The 20,994-nt window shown below is 50.8% G+C and overlaps 1 protein-coding gene across 1 annotated transcript; it reads right to left on the bottom strand.

Moving 5' to 3' along the window:
• Window positions 1–1,445: 1,445 nt before the first annotated feature.
• Window positions 1,446–20,541, bottom strand: PINK1 (PTEN induced kinase 1). Its single transcript, XM_047083019.1, has 8 exons — window positions 20,095–20,541; window positions 9,495–9,773; window positions 7,801–7,901; window positions 4,741–4,923; window positions 4,050–4,213; window positions 2,980–3,107; window positions 2,480–2,716; window positions 1,446–1,744 (listed from the first exon to the last, which is right to left on the bottom strand). Exons 1-8 carry the CDS (start codon window positions 20,488–20,490, stop codon window positions 1,487–1,489), a joined length of 1,746 nt encoding a protein of 581 aa, XP_046938975.1. The 5' UTR covers window positions 20,491–20,541; the 3' UTR covers window positions 1,446–1,486.
• Between the last annotated feature and the right edge of the window lie 453 nt (window positions 20,542–20,994).

Consider the following 20,994-nt stretch of genomic DNA (forward strand, 5'->3'; position numbering starts at 1 on the left):
GATGTGGCTCCCGTGTGCTTTTGCTGTGGTGGGGATGCTGTTCAGCCACGAGACACAAAATAGTAAGTGGCCTCTAAGTGTCGCCAACCGTATTTTCCTTAAGTGTGAAATCACGACACTTCCTCACTTCTCGGGGGAGAAGAGAAGGTTAATAACGCACTGAGGCCGGTGGGGAAATTGGGGTAACAGTGCTTGACTTAATAGAATTACAGAATTGCTTCTTTGAAAGGAACTAAAATATACGTTCACCTTGCTTTAGGCAGTAGCTGTAGTCCTAAAAAGCAGGTGTAAAATCACGTGAAATCCCTTCCTCATTGTCCTCTTTATTATGGTGTAAAGATCACTCTTAAAGCCACGTATTCAATTCAAAGCAAATAACATAACGTCTTCTGCAGTTGAAAATGTGCATTTAATTCTTCACGATTTCTATAAGAAATGCTGGTCAAAAGGCAGATTAGCAATAAAACACTACACGGTTAACTTCCATTTCTTCATTACTTCTAGCTCCACTAGACTCGATTTAGTAGCTGGAGGAACTCAGTGGAAATGCTTCCGCAGACACACCCCAGAGCTTTCCAGAATGCTTGACTGAAGTGCGGAGGCTTCCTACTTCTCAGGCCTCACTGGATGTTTTCATTCTGACACCCGAATATACCGACCCGGGCAGATGTCTGCCTTAGCTCAGGAAGCACGCAGGCTGATTCATGGCTGCCACTTTCAAACAAGCCGCAGTCCCTTCCTGGAGTCATGCTCTGCTACCAACAGGCAGGGCCTTGCTGGGCCCTCTGGAAGGTGAGGGGGGAGGCACACGTCTGGGCCTCACTCAGCCTCACCTCCAGACCAGCTCAGCCACCGGCTTCACAGAGGTCTGTGAGGGCTTTTGGTCAGCAGGTAACACCTCACTCCTCCTCATTTGCTGCAGAGAATGCATGCCTCTGGCTGTGTGCTCCGCTCTTCTCACCTTCTATTAGCATTTACACACAAGGGGCCTTGTGATTAATCAGGGTGTCTTTTTAGAATTAGGCCTTTTGAATTCATCTAGACCAGGGGTTGGCAAACTCTGACTTGTGGGCCAGTCTGGCCTGCTGCCTGTTTTTCGGGTTTTCAAATAGTTGGAAAAAATTAAAATATTAGTTACCCGTGAAATTCAAATTTAGGTGTATTTACATATTTAAGACTGCTTCTGCGCTACGAGACAGTCCGTTTGCCAGCTCCTCGACGCTGCCCGTGAGAACGTCAGACCACACAGGTTACGTGAGGCACCTAGGATGGCACGGCTAGGGTGAGTTAGTAGCTACGGACTGAACTTGGACGTGAGCTAGCTGTTCCTTCCATTTGCCAAACCAGAGGCCTTCTGGGGCTGACCAGCCCTCCCTACGCCATCTGTTCTGCTCCCGCCCTCACTCCTGGGAGCTCTGCCCATTCACAGACCATCACCACACGGATGCTGCTAAGTTCTTTTAGTAATTCAGCTACAGCAGGGCCCTTATAGGGCTGCTCTCCAGGAGCAGAGGAGCAGGGCTGCCTGGCACAGCGTTTCATACTCCAGGTTGGCCAGAAATAACATCTTCATCTTTGTCTCCACGCAGCTCTTCTCCGTGAGCCTGTTGGCCAGTAAAGTGGCAGCGGACTGTTGGAGGAGCCAGCCGACCATCTTGTCTGGTTTCAGATCCTTCAGGGCCAGGGTGTGTTCCCCCCAGAGGCTTAAATGAAGCACATTAGCAGCCACTCGGGCAGACGGTCTCTGCAACAGGCAGGGAAGCGGAAGCTGAGAACACGTGGCTGGCAAAGCATGTGGCCCCAGACCCGATCCGTTAACGAATCCTCATTTCAGGGTCTTCCCTTCTCTGGCCCCAAATTCTTGTCCACCCCATGTCTCTCCTTCCTACAACGCCCTTCGCTCTCCTGACACACGCTGGCTGCTCGCCCTCCATGCTGCAGGCTTTTCCAGGTGCACAAAGGTGCCGCAGGCCACATGTGTCGTGGAAATAGTCTCCCCGTCAAGGAAGGGCCACGAGCCACCTTAGACCTCTCCTCACTTAGTAACTGGTGGCACTGAGCACATGCTGTGCGGTGGCAGGGAGGCGGGAGGACAGGGGTTTGAACCGTGTCTGCCTTTGTGCTCTTCCCTAGGCATGCCGCCTGGCCTGGGCCTGGGCAGGTCCAGATCTGCTCTTGGGCGAGGCCTCACCTCTGTTTCACTAGATGTCGGCTGTTCCTAGAAGCTACAACTCTGTTAAACACTTCTTAAAAATGCATCTTCTTCCCTCTAAGTAACTGAAGCCAAGACAAGTTGCATTGCTGGAACTGTAAGCTGGTGGCTACCTCCCCTACTCCTATTTATACTAAAGTTTGTTCTCCTGTACAAACTTGGTTAGGACAGAGGAGCTATCGGTGACTCTAGTCTTGCCCAAACCTGGTCTTTACTCTGGAACATGAACTTTCACACAACTCCTGCAAGACCCGGGGACAGCCTCACCTTGCTGGCCTCTCGCTGGAGCAGTGACCTCACCAACTGTCTTGCTTCTAGAGGCACCGACTTGGGCAGTGCGGGCAGCTGAGCCTCCTGGTAACTGCGGCTTTCAAGATGGGCCCTGCCCTGGCCGTAAAAGGGATTAGAGAGCCCGAAGATTTCGTAGGCGAGTGCACCCACTGCCCAGGCATCGGCTTTGCTGTAGTCAATCACTGCTCTGGGGCCCGGGCAGGCTGTGGACACCTGTTAGGAAGCAATGAGTGAGCTTCACGCTGCTGGCACCTAGAACGCATTCACGTTCCGGCACAGCATCTGAACCCAGAATTTGAGCTGTGGCTAGGACCCACGAGAATCTACTCAGGTTGCAGGGGACTTGTGCCAAATTAAGGGTCAGAAAAGATGGAGGTGTTGAGTAAATAATGAGGAAGTCAGTCTTGTCCTCTCAGTGGAAGCATGGTGGAGAAGTATGTTTGCTGATGGCACAAGACCTGCTCAGCGGGACTCACCTCAGGAGCCATCAGGCAGCCGTTTCCGCCCCGGTCCACATACCAGCTGGTGAAAGGCAGCTGCAGGCCAATGCGCTCATCAGCCAGGCAGCAACCAAAATCTGTGATCACCAACCAGGGGCAGCCATCTGGGGAAGGGACAGGCAGAGGTAAGTGACTGGCCCCTCCGAGAGGTCTTCCTATGATCCCTACCATGGCCACCGTCAAGACATGGGTGAGAGAGGTTTACAAGGACTCCACGTTGGTCCAGGAGCGCAGGCTGGCCAGGCCTGGATGGCTACCCTGTCCCCAGAGAGCTCAACGGGAGGGCCAGCTAAGTGGGCACGGAAATGCCTCCAGGAAATCAAAGCCCCCAAAGAACTGGATAAAAGCTTGGCTCAATCTAAGCAAGTAATCGGAGCTAGCCCAGGACTGAAGGAGCTGCTCATGGTTTACTCAGCAGATGGTGCTGGGCTCAGATGATCTCTAAGAGCTCTTACCACCCCAAGAATCTGATCTGAACTTGAAACCCCAAATCCAAACCCAAGAAACCGGTCCATTAGGATTTAGTTGTCTGTAAAAGTATTCACGCAGACTTTCTTTAAAAACCTAGTTCCTCTAGCAATTTAACTGCCTATTATTTTCAATCTAGTTCAAAACTTAGCAGACATACAAATCTCCTTTAAAACAGCCCAGGTAAGGGGCCATCTAGCCTCTACTTCAGTGCCTCCAGCGTGGGGAACTCAGGATCCCCAGGGGCAGCTGGGCTTATCTTTGGACAGCTCTCACTGTCTGAAAATGCTTTTTTCTACTGAGCTACAGTCTACCTCTCTTTTACTTTAAGAGAACTTCTGCCACCGAGTCTTGGGTTCTGTAAGTGGGCCACAGAAAGGAATCATTCCACAAGCCCTACAGAGAGAACAAAGGCCTCCATTTTGAAGGAGAGATTGCTCCCCTCTTGTGCATGGAGTGAAATTAAGACAACGTGTAACAGAACATACAAAGTCAAAAAGGACCTGAAGGGTCCTTAAATGTTTGCAGACATGAGTCTGGTGTGCCCCGGATGGCTGTGAGGTAGGGCAGGGACCCACCTGCGTCCAGCTCCACGAGAATGTTGTCAGATTTCAAGTCTCTGTGCGCGACGCCCTGTTGAACCAGATGATCCACCCCCTCCAGGAGCTGCAGGATCATCACGGTGGCGAGGCGGGGGCTCGGGGTGTTCATACGAAGGTACTGGCGCAGGGTGCAGGGGTAGCTGGTGGAGAGGGTGACAGGGCCTCTGGCTATCACACATCATTGGTCCCCAGCATCTTACTTACGATTAGGATGACGATCCTTCCTCATTGTGGAGTTTCTTAATCTTTTCTCCCTCAAGTATCCTTTCTGTTCCCACCCATTACCCTGAATTAGGAAGTGAGAGCTCGGGCCCCACGTGATGAAAGTAACGGAGCAGACACTCTTTCCTTAAAATGCCCATTACAGCAATGCCAGTAGGTACAGAGAGCAAGGAGAGAGAACTTTCTGTGTTAAACAAGACACACACAACTGGTAAGGCAAGCCGTAGAGAAGGAGCAAGAATCAAATGTACTAAAAACACTAGGTGAAAACTATGTTCTAAGTGAAGACGAAGTTCTATTTTCATGAAAAATCATCCTAAAGGGATGCTGCTCTCTAGGGCAGTCTGCCCTCACCGTGGCCTTGCCTTATAGAAGGACGAGGTGCCTCCTCCCTGCCACCCCGGGGGCTGCAGGTGCACAGGGCCGGGGGCCGCCTCCTACTTACTTCTTCATAACGAGGAAGAGCGTCCGCCCGTGGCCCAGGCCTTCGGGGTGAAGACGTGGCGGCAGCACATCAGGGTAGTCGACCAGGGCCCCTGGCAGCAGTGGTACAGAAGAGGTGAAGGCACGGAAGACCCGGATGATGTTGGGGTGAGGGGCCAGTTGCTTGGGACTTCCCTTGGACTTTCTAGTTCAGCCAAATGAGACCAACGGAAAGATAATTATACCAGGATAAATACTGACATTTAATCACCCATTTTAATCACTTAGTACAGATCTGCTTTGTGTCAGGTGCAGAGCCTGGTGTTAGAGTGAAAAAACAAACCCATAAAGATGACTAATCACATTTGAGGACTCCACTGGCCCATCCATCTGTCCATCCATCCATCCATCCCATGCTGCAGAATACAGTGGTCAAGAGACTCTGGAATCTGACTCTGGTTTGAGTTCCAGGTCGGCCACTGTAAGCCTTTGGTCAGGTTACTTCTCTGCGCTCAGTCTCAACTGCCAAAGGGAATAGGGTAGTAACACACCTTGTAAGGACCCAGAATCTCTATAATCGCAAGGTGTTGTTTTTTTTTTTTTTTTTTTTTTTCTTCAGTGTTTATTTCAGAGAGAGAAGGAGACACAGAATCCAAAGCAGGCTCCAGGCTCCGAGCTGTCAGCACACAGCCCGATGCAGGCCTCCAACTCGTGAACTGCGAGATCATGACCTGAGCCAAAGTCAGATGCTCAACTGACTGAGCCACCCAGACGCCCCTATGATTGCCAAGTTCTAACCCTTAACATGGAGTATGAGCTCAATAAACCTTGGTTGAATAAATGAATCGGCACAGATGCAGGTTGTAGTACAGCCATCGCTTGCCTGCCCAGACCTCCTCCTCAGGGATCCCCACACCCACAGGCCTGCTGGTGCACAGTGGCCATGTTCTGGGTGGTGTGAGTCGGCCTGCTATGTATCAGCCCCACCCCTCAGGCACTACTGACTGGGTGGGCACCTGATCCAAGGGCAAGGAGCCTGCAGTCACATCGGAGACCCAAACGGTTGGTGGGAAAAGGGAAGGGGGCTGGTTAGATTCTCTCTTGGAGGAACATTAATGAAAAAACATGGCGGTAATCTAGCAGTCAGCAATGGAACTGACGGTGGAAGGTGCCGGCCAAAAGTCACCCATGTGATCAAAGGCACACAGGAACAGAAGAGCTATGGGGGAAGAAAGAAGGACACCGGGCGAGAGAGTTCAGAGTGGAGGAGAAACCCAAAAACACGAAGACAACACTGAGGGAGCAAGATGGCCACCCCCATCCGAAGATCCGCCTCAGTTCCCGAGCTTTGTAGAGCCAGTCCACAGGCGGCCTCCTACTGCTCTCGCTCTCCAGTCCATCTGAGCGCACCCCTGCGTGCAATCAAGGGAGTTAAAGTGTTCCTAGCCTTGGGGCACCGGAGCTAGTGATAGAATCAGGAGGATCACAGTTCAGGGTCGTCTGTGCCACAGTGGGAAAGCTCGGCTCGGTTGCCATGGGAGCCTGGGGATGAGCGTGTCCGTGTAAGGTGTGTGTGTGTGGAGACCTGGAGTGGGACAGGAGGCTGTGGGGAGGGCAGCCCAAGTACAGCTAACTGCAGCGTAGGAAGACAGGCAAGGAGGAGTGCGGTGCATTTGGAGGAGGGCCTTACGGATTCAATACGGTGGAGCAGAGAGTGTAAGTGTCGGGGGGAGAAGTGGGAGGAGCAGATCACAAAGGTCTGAGCCTGAGGTCCCTAGATGAGCAGAGGCTAGGTAGAAACAGAAGTGCTCTCAGGGACTGAGACCGTTTCTCCTGAGTCACTGATGCCATATTCATGGAATCATCCAATGGACATTTACTGAGCCGCAAGGGTACACAGCAAACAAAACAGAAAAGCCCTGCCCTCAAGAGCTTCTAGGACAGCGGGAGAGAGAATAGACAGACATCTGTGATTTAAGGTCAAATGGGGATAAATGCCGTGAAGACAAATTAAAGCAGGGTAAGGGACTGGTGAGAGACAAGGACCACTTCAGATGGGAGGTCTGGGCGGCCCCTCCACCACAGAGGCATTGGTGCTCACATGAGCTACCCGACAGCATGTCAGCAGGCTGAGGTGAACACAGAAAGCCGCCTGAAGACAGCTGTACCCCTCAGAAAGCAGCAGACATGCAGACACCCACTTTTCCCTACGAAGGACTAAGGAGAGGAGGACTATACTAAGAACCCCCAGTCACAGGGAGCCTTCCAAACCATAGAAGGGGCTTTCCATGCGTCTTCTCAAGTCCCTGTGTCTACCTTCCCGTTTCTGACAGCACTGGGTCTAGAAACTAACCCTCCAGTAAGTTGCCAAATGCAGCCCCTGCTGGCAGTCCACAATCGTGAAGTGACCACACGTGTCTCTGTCACCCGCTCAGCGTCGATCCTCACCACCGCACACCTGGCGCTTACAAAGCACGAGGAGCATGAGCTGCTGTCCACCCCTTCTTCTCTCTGTGGAGAAGGCCTCTCTGCCTTCCCTCCTGCCCAGGTGGTGCCTCCTCATCCTTCCAAAGGCAGCACTGATGGTCGCTTCAAGAGGCCCATCCGTTCGCGCTCCCCCAGTGCCTGAGCACACACGGCCGTAGGTAGCGCTTACCTCCCCGGCCTCTGCTCCCACCTTGTCCGGCTCCTCTGTCACACACAGAACTCTTGGGGACCAAGCCCCCCACCTTTTAATCTCTTGGCATTGCCGCTGTTAGTGGAATGAGTGCTACCTCTGCTGGGGATGGAGTTCAGCGACAGGGAGGTGGCATTCCACCTGGGCATTGCTTAAGAGCAATCAGATCAACTTTCCAACATTCTGAATTGGGCGTTTTTGGATGGCCTTCTCTGGGAGATCTTCAGTTGGGGTCAGATGATCTGCAATCCTCTCCAAGTGAAATTATCCAGCAACTACAAATCCATCATTCGCCGCATCATTCAGTGAGCATTTATGATCGACATGACGCCACACCGAGGACACAGGGGAGGATTCTGCTCTCGCGGAACTCACAACCAGTCCGGTGCGCAGAGGGGTGCGTACCTGTAAGTGACTGCTCCGTACTCCCCGGCCAAGGCCACTCGACTAGCTGGGACTAGCTCCTGGCTCATTGTGTTCAAGATGGCTTCACTGGAAGAGCCTGCCTGGAACACAATCATGAATTCAGGGTTACGTGGACTAGAGCAAGTCCGAGTCTTCCTTGTAATCTGGACCAGACAGCTACTGCCTAGAATTTTTTTAAAAAAATCTTAAAGTAATCTCTATACCCAACGTGGGGCTTGAACACACAACTCCAAGATCAAGAGTCACATGCTCCACAACCGAGCCAGCCAGGTGCCTCTAGAATTGGTTTTGCCATTCAAGATAGGGGCAAGCCAAGCCTAGTCTCTCCTGAGAGGGAAGAGATACTGTCCCCCACCACCTCCCAGGGGGCTGCCACACCCCACCTCAATCTCCGGGCAGCTCAGGTGCCCAGGGCAGGAAGGGATGGCAAGATGGTCACGGTCAGGGATCTTTCTCACTGCCATCAATGCCTCCAGTCCCCACCAGGCTCAAAACTGGCCACTGGAACACGAAGACTCCCCCTGGCAGGCTGCCTTCAGCAGACAGGCAGAGATGGACAGACTCGCCCTGGATAAAGTGGTGCTGAATCACAGGACAGCCCTCCCCACCCCTCCAGTAGAAAGAGCCAAACTCGAGGAAAAACACCCTATTTCCTCGTTTCATTATGAATGGCACTCACGCCCTGTGGAACCTGTTAGGAACCCTACAGGAATTAAGTCTTTTAGCTTTTGTGAGCACAGTAGGTGCCATGCCCATCAGTGGAGGTTTGATGCCAACACTGGATGTTTCCCAGGCCAAGCACTTGGCTACTTGTTAGCTATTAGCCAGCTGGGAAGGGCAACAGTCTAATAACCTTCATCCCCCAGATCAAAACAAGAAACTGCGTTCGTGGGGCACCCGGCTGGCTCAGTCAGTGGAGCGTGCAACTCTGGATCTCGGGGTTGTTGAGTTCAAGCCCCACGTTGGATGTGAAGATTACTTGAAAATAAAATCTTTAAAAAAGAAAGAGAGAAACTGCATTCTTTAATGTCCAGCATGAGCTGTGTCCCATTCTTAGGCTTGGACGGATGCTCTGGGAAGGAGAAAGAACATTAGGTCTTAATTAATTTTCTAAACCCATCTATATAGTGAAAAGGGAAAGAAATTAGACAGAAATCTGTTTTTGTGGAGGGAAAAAACTCAATTTCCCAAAGCTTTGCGTCCTTCCAGAGTTGAGGGCAGGGAGGTGACAAGCAAGCCTGTGATCTGGAGGTGAGGCTAAAGGGGGAGTCTGGAGGACAGGCGTGTGGCCTCTCCTCTCGAGTGAGGCAGGTCAGGGGAAAGAGGGAGGGTGGCGGTAAACTGCGCACCTGAATCCAGCTAATGGACCAGCACTGACAAATGAGAACCCAGGTGCTCAGGCCCTTGCCGCCCGTGTGTGGTGCACAGACCAGAAGCACGGGCATTACCAGGGACCTTGTGAGAAAGGCAGCATCTCAGCCCCGACCCCAGACCAGCTGACCAGAATCTGCCTTTTAACCTGATCCCCAGGTGATTCGCCGACTGTCACAATTTGAGGCGCCCAGACTGTGGAGACTCCGCCCGTCTACTTCCCGGTAAAGGGCACTATCGGGTCCACCAAGACTGGCGTTTTGAGAAACGCCCAACCCAAAGGCGAAAGGCCCCCTCCTCACCGAGATGTTCCACATCATCTTGATGGCTAAGGGAAAGCCAGGGGCCCGGGAAGCCGGCTCCTCTTCCTGGGGAGCGGTATCTGGGCCTCTGCCAGGAAGCCCGATGCTCCTTGCCACCTCCAGGATCTGGGGCAGCACAGGCATGGTGGCTTCGTACACAGCTGCGCTGCAACCCTTGCCAATGGGCTGTCCTATCACATACTCCTCCAGCCGGAAGCCCTGCCAGCATCGGGTGTCCAGTGGGTCCGGGAGCAGCTTGTTTTTCTGGGTGAAAATTGCCTGTGAGGAACAAAACAGGCGCGATGAGCCAAGGTGCCTAATAAAGCTCAAGTAAAGGGAAGTCGGGGGAGTGGGGGAGAGGCAGAGCCAGGCAAGGTCTTCACCGACAGGATCAAGAGCTAATAAAAGCACAACCAAACTGGGTTTTACTGCTCACCCTGGGGTCAGGCCACCTACCTTTCTCTCCCGCTATTCGGAAGAATGTTTTCTCAAACTCTGTACCTTCGCTGCAGAGACGGCCCAACACAGAACACTTGTTAGTTAAGAGGCCAAAACTTCTAAATTCTGCAGCTGGCACACCTTGCCTGTTGAGCTCCCGGCACAATCTCAGAGGCTTCTGATCTCAGAGACCACTCTCTGTCGTGCAAGGACCCTGGCAGGCAGCTGCCACTGGGTGGTTCTCGGGAGCTGTGGACGGGCAGCTCTCCTTCGGTCTTCAGAGGAATCCGAGGGTGGTGTTTGGGCAAGTCTGTGTCTGCTACTAATGCCGTCGCAAAGGGTTTTGGAGGCTTTGTACGGGCTGCCAGCCCGGCGGCCGGATCTGCCCGATTGTTCCCCCTGGGCAATCAAACAGTCTGATTTCTGGTGTCCTGGGCCATGGGCACCGGCTACCTCCTTGGGTTCCAACACGGCACTAATAATCCTAGACTGCCTGAAGTCTACCTCAAGTGTGCAGTTTGCAGGGCTTCAGGAGAAAGGGCAGTGTTAGGGAATGGGAATAGGAGAAAATTGGAAACCTTAGTTTGGAGAATCATAACCAGACACTGGAGGAAATCAGAATTCACAATCCAGCCCAGTTTAAGAGGCAAACAACAAACATCCAAACACAGTTAATCTAACGTCCACAAAGGTCTGATTTTTTTTCCTAAAATCACCCCCACTTCCACCAATGATAACCAAATTAAGACTCCAGCTTTAACAACGTTGGCCTAATTATTTCCATGAGCGCTGCAAGAGTGACTAGCCATATAGAGTTTGCCTTTTTTTTTTTTTTTCAATCTGCTTTGCTGGAACTTCTCAAAGAATTTCAGACTGAACTTTTAATAGCCTCTCAGGGCTAAGAAGCCAAGCCAAGTACTTGCCATCAGACGCTGTCTGCAATACCTATAGATTCGGGTAAGTTCCTCTCTTCTTGAGGTCCCTAAAATATCCTGAGGTTCCTGCACCTGCCAGAAAATGAAAGCTGATTTTTCCAAGGCACTTCATTGGCTCCAAAATGTCAGCCTTAGTTCCTTAAAGCTGTCTGCTCATATCTGAGTCAATGCACGTCTCCCTCAAATATGATAGTCCAGTCAAAGCCCTGATAATATAACCAATGTTTCCAAATGTGTCCTGTCCTAAGAACAGATTCTTACTGAACGTATACAAATACATACATTGCCATGAAAATAGAAGAATACTCACTGAGAGTTTCCGAATCTGGAGGGATCAGGTGGGGAGAAAAAGATAAATGTATCATGTTTGTTTACAAAGGGATTATTCTACCAAATTTCTGCAAGTCATAATAGCTTAAGAGGAAAACACTTTCCTTAAATCTGGAAGAGCAAACATTAGAGAACCAGCAGCGTTTCAATCAAGAGTAATTATCTTCCTCAATTCATTCAGTCCCATGTTACTAATTCTTGCTCTGTTTGAATGGTTTTCCTGTTAGTTCCAGAAGTTCTTACTCAGTTTGGCTTTATCATCTTACTGGTATGAGAGACCCGTATTTGTCAAAAGTCCTTCCCATGAATCTCCTTAAGCTGAAACCCATCTGTAATAGCATCAGAGTAAAACAATAACTATAAATGACAGAAAACTAAAAAAATGGCCATGGTTTTTCTGTGACCAATAATTCAATAATTGGTCAATAATTGGAATTACAAATGATGACATTACCCCAGGACATATCAAAACCTTAGGAATTTTATACAGTTTCTGGAAGAGTTATAGCATCCACTCATACAATCTAAGGTTTATCCTCACTTATTTGACAGTGCTTCCCATGTAATTTGACATACCAAATAGACAAGCCTAATTAGTAAAAAAAAAAAAAAAAAAAAAAAAGATTTCATTTAGAAGTTGAATCTTGGGAAGTTGGTCAGAAATATCAGAAGGCTTTACTTACTATTATTTTTTTAAGTTTATTTATTTGATAGAGCGTGAGCACGAGCGGGGGAAGGACGGGGGGGGGGGGGGGACAGAGAATCCCAAACAGGCTCCCAATGTGGGGCTTGAACTCTCCAACTGTGAGATCATGACTGAGCTAAAATCCAGAGTCAGACGTGTAACTGTAACCACCTGAGCCACCCAGGCACCCCAGTATTTATGTTTGAGAGAGAGGGAGAGAGTGCATGAACTCTCGAGTGGGGGAGGGGCAGAGAGAGAGGGGGACCTGAGACTCTGAAGCAGGTGCTGATCTGTCAGTGCAAAGCCTGACGTGGGGCTCAAACCATGAGATCATGACCTGAGCCCACGTTGGATGCTCAACCAACTGAGCCACCCAGACGCCCCAGAAAACTGTCGTTTGTAACAGGGAAACCAAATTCTAATCTTATATTGATGTACTTCTGATAGCAAAACTCATTCATTCCAACAAGGCGAATTTTTGAAAAATGGTATGTAGTCCCTCCTTTGTCCCTCCCTGTCACTGCCCATGTTGACATACACTTACTGAGACGGGGCCATCCAGGGTGCTGCATGGAGCTGAGTCCTTGTGCTGGGATGTGCTGACCAGAACCCCCATCAGGAATGAAGGACCCTCAGCTGGTGGGCATGCTGCTAATGGTTCTTAGCTCTCAGGGCTCACGAGCGAGGGCGTTGACTGAAGACACCTGCCTTGTCCAGGCCATGCCCTCTTCCCAGGCAGTCTCATCTAATGGCCATTCAGTACAAGTGTATGAAAGTCCAGCCCTCTGCCCCAGTTTAGGCTGGTTCTAAAGAGGAACCCAACTTTTGGAAACTCCTCAGAGAGTCAGCTGAGGCTTCTGTTGAGGTTGTGTCACTGCTCAACCTCTGCCTGATCCTGTTCTCTCAACCAGCCTTCTCTTCCCCAGGTGTCGACCACTCCCTAAAAAACTTCTTTATGCACTCATCTCCATAATCTTAGTCCCGACCGTGCACAAAATTCCTTTCCAAAGATTTCCTTCTCACAAATCTTCTACAACTTCTTAAAATCAGGTTTTGTCCTAAGTTTTCCTTCTTTAAATAACCAGTCTCAATTCCCTTGCATACAGAGTTGTTTCCCTTAATAGAAGCCAAAAAGAAACCCATGTTAGTTCTCAGTGATTATGTTTAGATTACCAAAACACTTTATAACATGAACCTATTGACTTGCAGTAAACACAGGCAGAACAAACAACAGTTGTACCTCCTACGTCTACTACTGGAAACTTTAAAAACACGTCCATTTTAATTAAACCAACAACCCTGAATTAGCTTTAATATTGAATATTTTCCCAACTCACATGAACTTAAAAGTGTCTTTCTCAGTTTTGGAATGCCTAATTCTTACAAGCACTTGCCTTTAAACCATCTACATTGACCTCTTTGTCAAATTAATTTTAGTAGCACCATCCACAGGTAGAGAAAAAAATCTCACATTTACAACACACATGGACACACATACAGATACACAAGCAGGATGCAAACAACATCTGGGCCACCTGAGTGGCTCAGTCAGTTGAGTGTCCGACTCTTGATTTTGGCTCAGGTCATGATCTCACGGTCGAGCTCTGAGCTGAGCATGGAGCCTGCTTGGGATATTCTGTCTGTCTGTCTGTCTGTCTCTTTCTCTCTCTCTCCTCCCACCCCCTTAAAATAAATAAGTAAACATTAAAAAAAAGATGCAAACAAAATCTTAAAGGCCCAGTTTCCAAATATATCATAATTTATGGATCCACTGATTGGTCATTTTTCTCCAGTCTAATGAATACTGTGGGAAAGCAGTGTTGCAAAGCAAGAACTGCCCAATTTTGGAGAATACAGACCAAAGGGCTGCATTCGGGGATCAAATTCACTTTCCATTTTCCGATCAGAATACGGCTGGTTTTGTCCAAAGATACCAAAAGCTGCAGCAACAAACAAACCAAATGAAGCACTGAGTGCCTCTGGGAGCACTGGTTCCTGCCCCAGGCTTCGTTGTCTGACCCAAACAGCTTCCTAGTCAACTTTCAGACAAGGGGGCGCAGAGATCCACACCAAAGCCCCCTGTTTGGAGGCACCCAATGGGAAGAGGAAATGCGCTCACCTGCCCTTGCATGTCAAGTACTCATCAAGAGGCGTGTCCACCCGAAGCCAAAAACCATTTCCTCGCTGCAAAAGTTAAATTGGGTCCCCAAGGCTGGCAGTGCCCAGTTGGGGTTGGGCTCTGGGGACAGTCCCTAGGACAAAGAGCCTAGGCAGTTGCTTGGACTGGTCACCACACTCCCAGAACCGGCTGGGGGCTGAGGAACCACAGGCAGAGAGCTCCCGTTGGCTCACAGCAAAATCAGTCACTGAGACAGTGAATGTGCAGCAAGGAAAGGGTTTTTTCAAGAGGCCACCTGAGTCTGAGACGAGAACCCAAGCCTCAAATCCAGCTATCCAGAGGAAGAGAGTCAGGGATATTTAAAGACCAGAGGAGGGGTGCCTGGGTGGCTCAGTCGGGTGAGCATCCAACTCTTGATTTTGGCTCAGGTCATGATCTCACAGTTCGTGGGATCGAGCCCCATGTCAGGCTCTGTGGTGACAGCACAGAGCCTGCTTGGGATTCTCTCTCTCCCTCTGTCCCTCCCCTGTAAGCGTGCTCTCACTCAAAGCAAATAAACATTTAAAAATAATAAAGGCAAGTGGAAAAGGTCTGGGTAAAAGGTTGCTGTTGTGTTTATTAGTCCCATTAACCCTCTGGTTACCAGTTTCACATTCACACATCACTCTTCTGTTCAAACACCTAACAGCTTACTCAGCACCTTGGCTGGGTGCTTCCTATTTGTGAAAACTTTCACAGGACTCATCTGCCCACAAGCGCCTTTCATATGCCTCTCTCTGGACCCGATTCCATTGTGTTGTTCCACCTTGTTTATTTAGCCCGACTCATCCATCAAGTCCCAACTGGAGCTCCTCCCTCTTCGATAACCAGCCTGGACATCCAGCCTGCAGCAACCTGTCCTTCTGGAGGATTCCTACAACACTTCGTATCTATAAGCTAGTTCATGATAACTTTTAACTTAAGGAGGAAAGAAAGGAAGGAAGGAAAGAAGGGAAGAAGAAACATAGAAAAGAAAGACGATCTCACTGTGCCAACTGGTTTCTAAACTCCATAGAGCAGAACCGATGTTCTGTAATCTTTTATCAACCATGGCTTTAAGAATGAGACTCACAAGAAGTTACCAAAAAACCCCCAAAAAACTACAAAGTGTCCTCTGTCCCTTCAGTTGCCTCCCATGGTGACATCTTATAAAGCAGCGATACAATATCAAAACTGGGAACGTGAATTGGTGCAGTGCTATCAACTAGACCACAGACCTTACTCAGTTTTTACCATCTTTTAAAACCTGCATTCATTCGTGAGTGTGCAGCTCTATGCAAGTTTTTGAACAGGTGAAGTTTAATATAAAGAATTATTGACTTGGGGCACCTGGGTGGCTCAGTCGGTTAAGCGTCCAACTTCAGCTCAGGTCATGATCGCGTAGCTGTGGGTTCGAGCCCCGCATCAGGCTCTGTGCTGACAGCTCGGAGCCTGGAGCCTGCTTCCAATTCTGTGTCTCCCTGTGTATCTCTGCCCCTTCCCCACTCACACACTCTCTCTCTCAAAATAAATAAACGTTAAAAAAAGTATATAAAAAAAGAATTATTGACTTTAACAGCAAATTGAAATAACAAGGGATTCACTGATAAGGTGCCTTGGTATTTACTGGAAATCCCCTTTCTGTGGTGGAGACTCATTCGCAGGGAGGTGCCTCAGTGGAGGCACTGCTCTCCGAAACTGCCTGGGGGCTGGGGGCGCCAGGCGAAGCAGCTGAGCACCTGACACCTCGGGAGTCACCTGCTGGGGTGGCCCCGCGCGCGCAATGCAGGTAACGAGAGCCGGCAAAGCAAGCACACCCTCAGGGAACCAGCAAGCCGAAGCCTTTCCTCCCGTCATCCCTCTGGTGCCCTCTACTGACAAGTCATGTCACACACCTAGCAAAGGAAAACAAGTTCAAAGGCCCAGGTCAATTCTCGCAGAGCAACAAGCCGAATTGGAGCTGAGTCAATACATCGATAAGTGGGAACGCCATGGAACTTGGGGCGTTACCGGCATTCAGTGAATCGGGCTGCTACAGCGTGCGGTGAGCTGAGCAGTCTCACACAGGAAAGAACCATCCCCGTAATGGTGCCAGTAGCACCCCTGTATCAGCCAGGGTCCCGGCAGGAGACAGTAGCACACTCAAACAAGGATGGATACTCTGAGAAGAGTCTCTTGACATGGTTGTGGACATGTGTGGGGAAACCGGGGGAGAGCACAGATCCCTGGGGCTGCTTACCTCCCCCAGGTCTGGAGAGGCAGGAGGCTCGTGAGACCCAGGAGAGAAGCATGGTGGAAAGAGCTGCCTGACAGGATGACCGGGGCTGTGACCTTTCAGCACAGGGTGCAGCCGGCCACAGGCCCTGAGATGGGGAATACCCCAAACCCACGCTCTCCCCTCTGGCCTGCCGGTGCCACAACCCACATCCCACTCCAGCCCCCATGTCGAGTGAGCCCAGATGGAAGCCAGGAGTTTGGAGAGCCATCGGACTCTCCACCGGGCCCCGCTGAGGTCCGGCTTGATGGGGAGGGGGTCGAGGGCTGGGCGGGGATGGGGCTGGCTGTGTCCCGACGCCGCTCCTCCAGCCCCAACCTGAGCCCTGTGCCCAGTCAGCCCCCAGAACCTCGTATTTGGACAGCACCTCCTCCAACAAGTTCCGATGAGGGCCGGGTTGGACACAGCAGGGAGGTCTGAGACGTCCAGGCCCTGGTAGCTGATGGCACAGCCACTGGTATGGCAGCCTCTACAGGCAACACCTGAAACTCTAAGACCTCGAGAGAGAAACGGCCACATTCGTTTGACCATATCCACTCCTTGTCCTGAAACGTGGCAGCGCCCCCTGCGTCAGGACGAAATGGGCACCTTCCAAGTATGCTCCTTGATGCAGGTGAAGGGTCCAGTTTTCTGAGGCACCTTCGACACCTGCTGTCGGGACAGGTTTTCTCGCAGAGCCTCCACGTCATACAAGCGGTCAGCCAGGAACTGGGGCAGCGGCCTTTCCTTCTTCTGATTGCCCTCCAGGGCCACCGCCCTGCTCAGGCCACAGATGCCCCCAGGACTCCCATGACAGACCGGGGCCGCCAGGTGCAGGGACTCTTAAAGCCCCCAAACTCTTCCTTCAGTCTCCCTCCAGTCTTCTCTTAGCCTGCTCCGATTCTGCCCTGGGCGCCGCCACCGCGCCGGGATGAGGTCAGCTCTACGCAGTTTTATTCCACGTACAGATTCGTGTAGTCACCACCACGATCAAGACTCAGAACTGTGCCATCACTGAAGAACCTCTTTGTGCTACCTTTTTGTATCTGCACCTCCCCTCGCCACCCCCGTCCTCTGGCAACCACTGATCTGTTCCCCATCTCTATAGTTTTGTCACTAAGGGGGGCGCCTGGGTGGCTCAGTCGGTTGAGCGTCCGACTTCAGCTCAGGTCATGATCTCATGGTCCGTGAGTTCAAGCCCCATGATGGACTCTGTGCTGACAGCTTGGAGCCTGGAGCCTGCTTCGGATTGTCTCCTTCTCTCTCTGCCCCTCCCCTGCTCATGCTCTGTCTCTGTCTCAAAAATAAATAAAAACACTAAAAAAAAAAAAAGGAATGTTATATAAATGGAGTCACACAGTATATACCCCTTTGGGACCTTTTTCACTAGGCATAATATCCTTGAGGTTGTTACCTGTATCAATAGTTGATGCCTGGTTATTGCTTAATGTTCACCGTACGGCTGTACCAGAGTTTAGCAATTCACCTGCCGAAGGATGTGCAGGTTGTTTTTAATATTTTGCTACTGTGAATAATGCTGCTATGACTATTTACTATTTAAATCATTTTTAAATGTACAGTTCCATGGCACTAAGCACATTCACCTGGTTGTGCCACCATCACCACCATCCATCACCATGACTCTCTTCATCTGGCAAAACTGAAGCTCTATATACACTCAACATTAACTTCCCATTCCCTCCTCCCTCCAGTCCCTGGTAGCCACCATTCCACTTTCTGTCTCTGTGAATTGACTAAGTATTTCATATGAGTGGAATCATACAATATCTGTCCTGTTGTTGTGTGTGTTTTTTAAAGTAGGCTTCATACCCAACCAGGGGCTTGAACTCACGACCCTGAGATCAAGACCTGACATCAAGAGTTGGATCTTGTTGGGGGGGGGGGGAGGGGCGCCTGGGTGGAAGTCGGTTGAGCATGTGACTCTTGATTTCGGCTTACGTCATGATCCGAGGGTCGTGGGATGGAGCCCCACGTCGGGCTCCGTGCTGAGTACGGAGACTGCTTAAGATTCTTTTTCTTTTCTTTCTTTCCCTTTCTTTCCTTCCTTTCTCTTTTCTTTTGTTTTCTTTCTTTCCTTCTTTTTCTTTCCTTCCTTCCCCTCTCTCTCTCTGCTCCTCTCCCCCACAAGCACTCTCTCTCTCTAAGAGAAAAACAAAGGTCGGACTCTCGGGGTATCTGGCTGGCTCCGTCGGTAGAGCATGTGACTCCTGATATCAGGGGTTGTAGGACTGAGCCCCACATTGGGTGTAGAGGTTACTTAAAAAAAAATCTGAAAACGAAGAGTCCAACACCTAAGCGACAGAGACTCCTAGGCATCCCAACACCTACCCTTTTGTAATTGGCTTATTTCACTTAGCATAATGTTCTCAAGTTTCATGCATGTTCTACCACGGGTCAGAATTTCTTTTCAAGGCTGAGTAATACTCCATTGTATTTAGATACCACACTTTGTTTATCCATTCATCCATCCATGGATATGTGGGCTGCTTCCGTCTTCCGACTATTGTGAACAACGCTGCTATGAACATGGGGGTACAAACATCTGCTCAAGTCTCTGCTTTCAGTTCTTCTGGGCACATACCCAGAAGTGGAATTGCTGTATCAAATGAGAAATCTATTTGTAATTGTTTGGGAACTGCCATACTGTTTTCCACATCTACATCTCCTGCTGACAAGGACAGCAGCTGGGGACTAGGCCAGACATCACCTGTCACCCAAACTGGCCAGAGCTCAAACATGAGACACTCTGGTGATGGATGAGTCAGGAGAACTGGAACAAGGGCTGGAAACCAGAAAACACGGCAGACATTGCCCAGTCCTTGACCAGCTGTGTCCCTGGGCAAGTCACACTACCTTCCCTGACCTCCACCCTAAGCTGTACAATGCAGGCACTGTAGTAACGCAGTGAGTGGTTTCAAATCCCAGGAAGAAGACTGAACCCCCCTGGAAGAAATGGGAATTCGGCCAGTGGATGGCCTTCAGACTTGAACCACAACAATGGCTCTTCCTGGGTCTCCCGCCTACCTAACTACCCCACAGATTCTGGATTTGCCAGCCTCCGGAATTGCAGAGACAACTCCTTAAAACAAATCTGTTTATAAACACATGCTATTGGTTCTGTCTCTCTGCAGATGCCTAATACAGATTTTGGTTGAACAGAAACACAGATCTCTGAGCTATTTTAAGCATTTGAAAAGCTCAACTCCCACCCCCACCCCCACCCCATATTCAGTGGCTCCTGATAAATTTACACAGGTTAACTAAAAACTGTTAGGTCCTGTTTTCTACCGCTGTTCATAGTTTTTACTTTGGCTTCAGCTATGTCACTAACTTGGCTAAACTGTGGAGGCTCAGGTTAAAGGCACAGGCCTTGGAGAGTCAGACTTTGGGTACTGGCCTCTATTAGCTGTGTGCCTTTGAGCAAATTACTCCACCTCTCTGAGTACTTTTCCCCATCCATAAACTGAGGACGACAGCTACCTCAGGAACAGAAGTGCTATGATTTAACTGTCATTACATTTTAGAAAATTAAACACAGAGCCATTAGCCCTGGTGCAGCGGGAGCTATAATTAGCAGCATAACGACGGAAAGGTGCTGTTTGAGGAAGGGAAAATGTGAGGTGCTGGCTCCATATCAGGAGATCAGTATCACCGCAAATGAACCTTCACTGGTCATTTCCAACGAATTTCCAGCTCTGACAGAGGTAGAGCTTGACCCACCGCGGCCCCAGGCAGCAGGTGATCCCAGCCCCGCCCCTCGCCCCGCCCCCACATTAGCCCCGCCCCCGGCCGGCGCCCACCTGGATCTCCTGACAGGCCGACGCCGCCCGCCGGCCCTCCGCCTGCTTCTCCTCGATGAGGCCCAGGCCCAGACCGAAGGCCAGAAACACGGCCCGGCCGCAAGGGCCCGCGCCACCCCGGGCCCGCACAGCGAACTGCCGCTGGAGCCGCGCCGCCAGCCCGACCACCGACTGGCGGAAGAAGCGGTAGCGGTCGGGCAGCCCGAGCCCGAGCCTGCGCGGCTCCGCGCCGGGTCCCGCGGTCTGACCCCGGCGTTCTCCGCGGCCCCATCCCGCCGCGGGGCCCGGCCGCTCGGGCCGTCCCCAGCCATAGGCCGGGCCAGGCTTGGCCGTGAAACGCAGCAGTAGCGCTCGACCCAGCTGTAGGCCCCGGCCCAGCGCCTGTCGCACCACCATGGCGGCACCGCGACCCGGTCCCCCAGCCGCAGGCCTCCGGGACGCCGCGCACCACAACAAACTTCAGGGACGGCGCCTCTACGCAGGCGCAGGCGCCGAGGGGCGGGGCGGGGCGGGGCGGGGCGGGGCCGCCGCTCTAGCGGTTCCCCGGCTGGGCGCGAGAGGGCGCCGTGTGCGCACCTGCGCGATGGGTAGTTTCTCGCTCTTGCGCACTTTGAACCCGGCGTGGAGGGATTAAGCGTTAGGGAAATTCTGAGTGTGAACATCGCTGGTCCTGGGCCAAATCGAGAAACTGATAAAGGAAACTAATATTTATTGACTATCACCCGCTGCGCCAGACTCTTTACATCTGTTAATTTATTTAATTTTCGCACAAAGATAGGAATGTCATTTTTACAGATAAGGAAAAATGCATTGAAAGGGCAGTGACTGGGACACCTGGGTGGCTCAGTCGTTGAGTGTCCGACGTCAGCTTAGGTCATGATCTCACAGTTTGTGAGTTGG

Source organism: Lynx rufus, unplaced genomic scaffold (assembly GCF_022079265.1).
Source record: "Lynx rufus isolate CCGP_SWC_20201006 ecotype Redwood Valley unplaced genomic scaffold, mLynRuf1.p SCAF_2, whole genome shotgun sequence".
Lineage (NCBI taxonomy): Eukaryota > Metazoa > Chordata > Mammalia > Carnivora > Felidae > Lynx > Lynx rufus.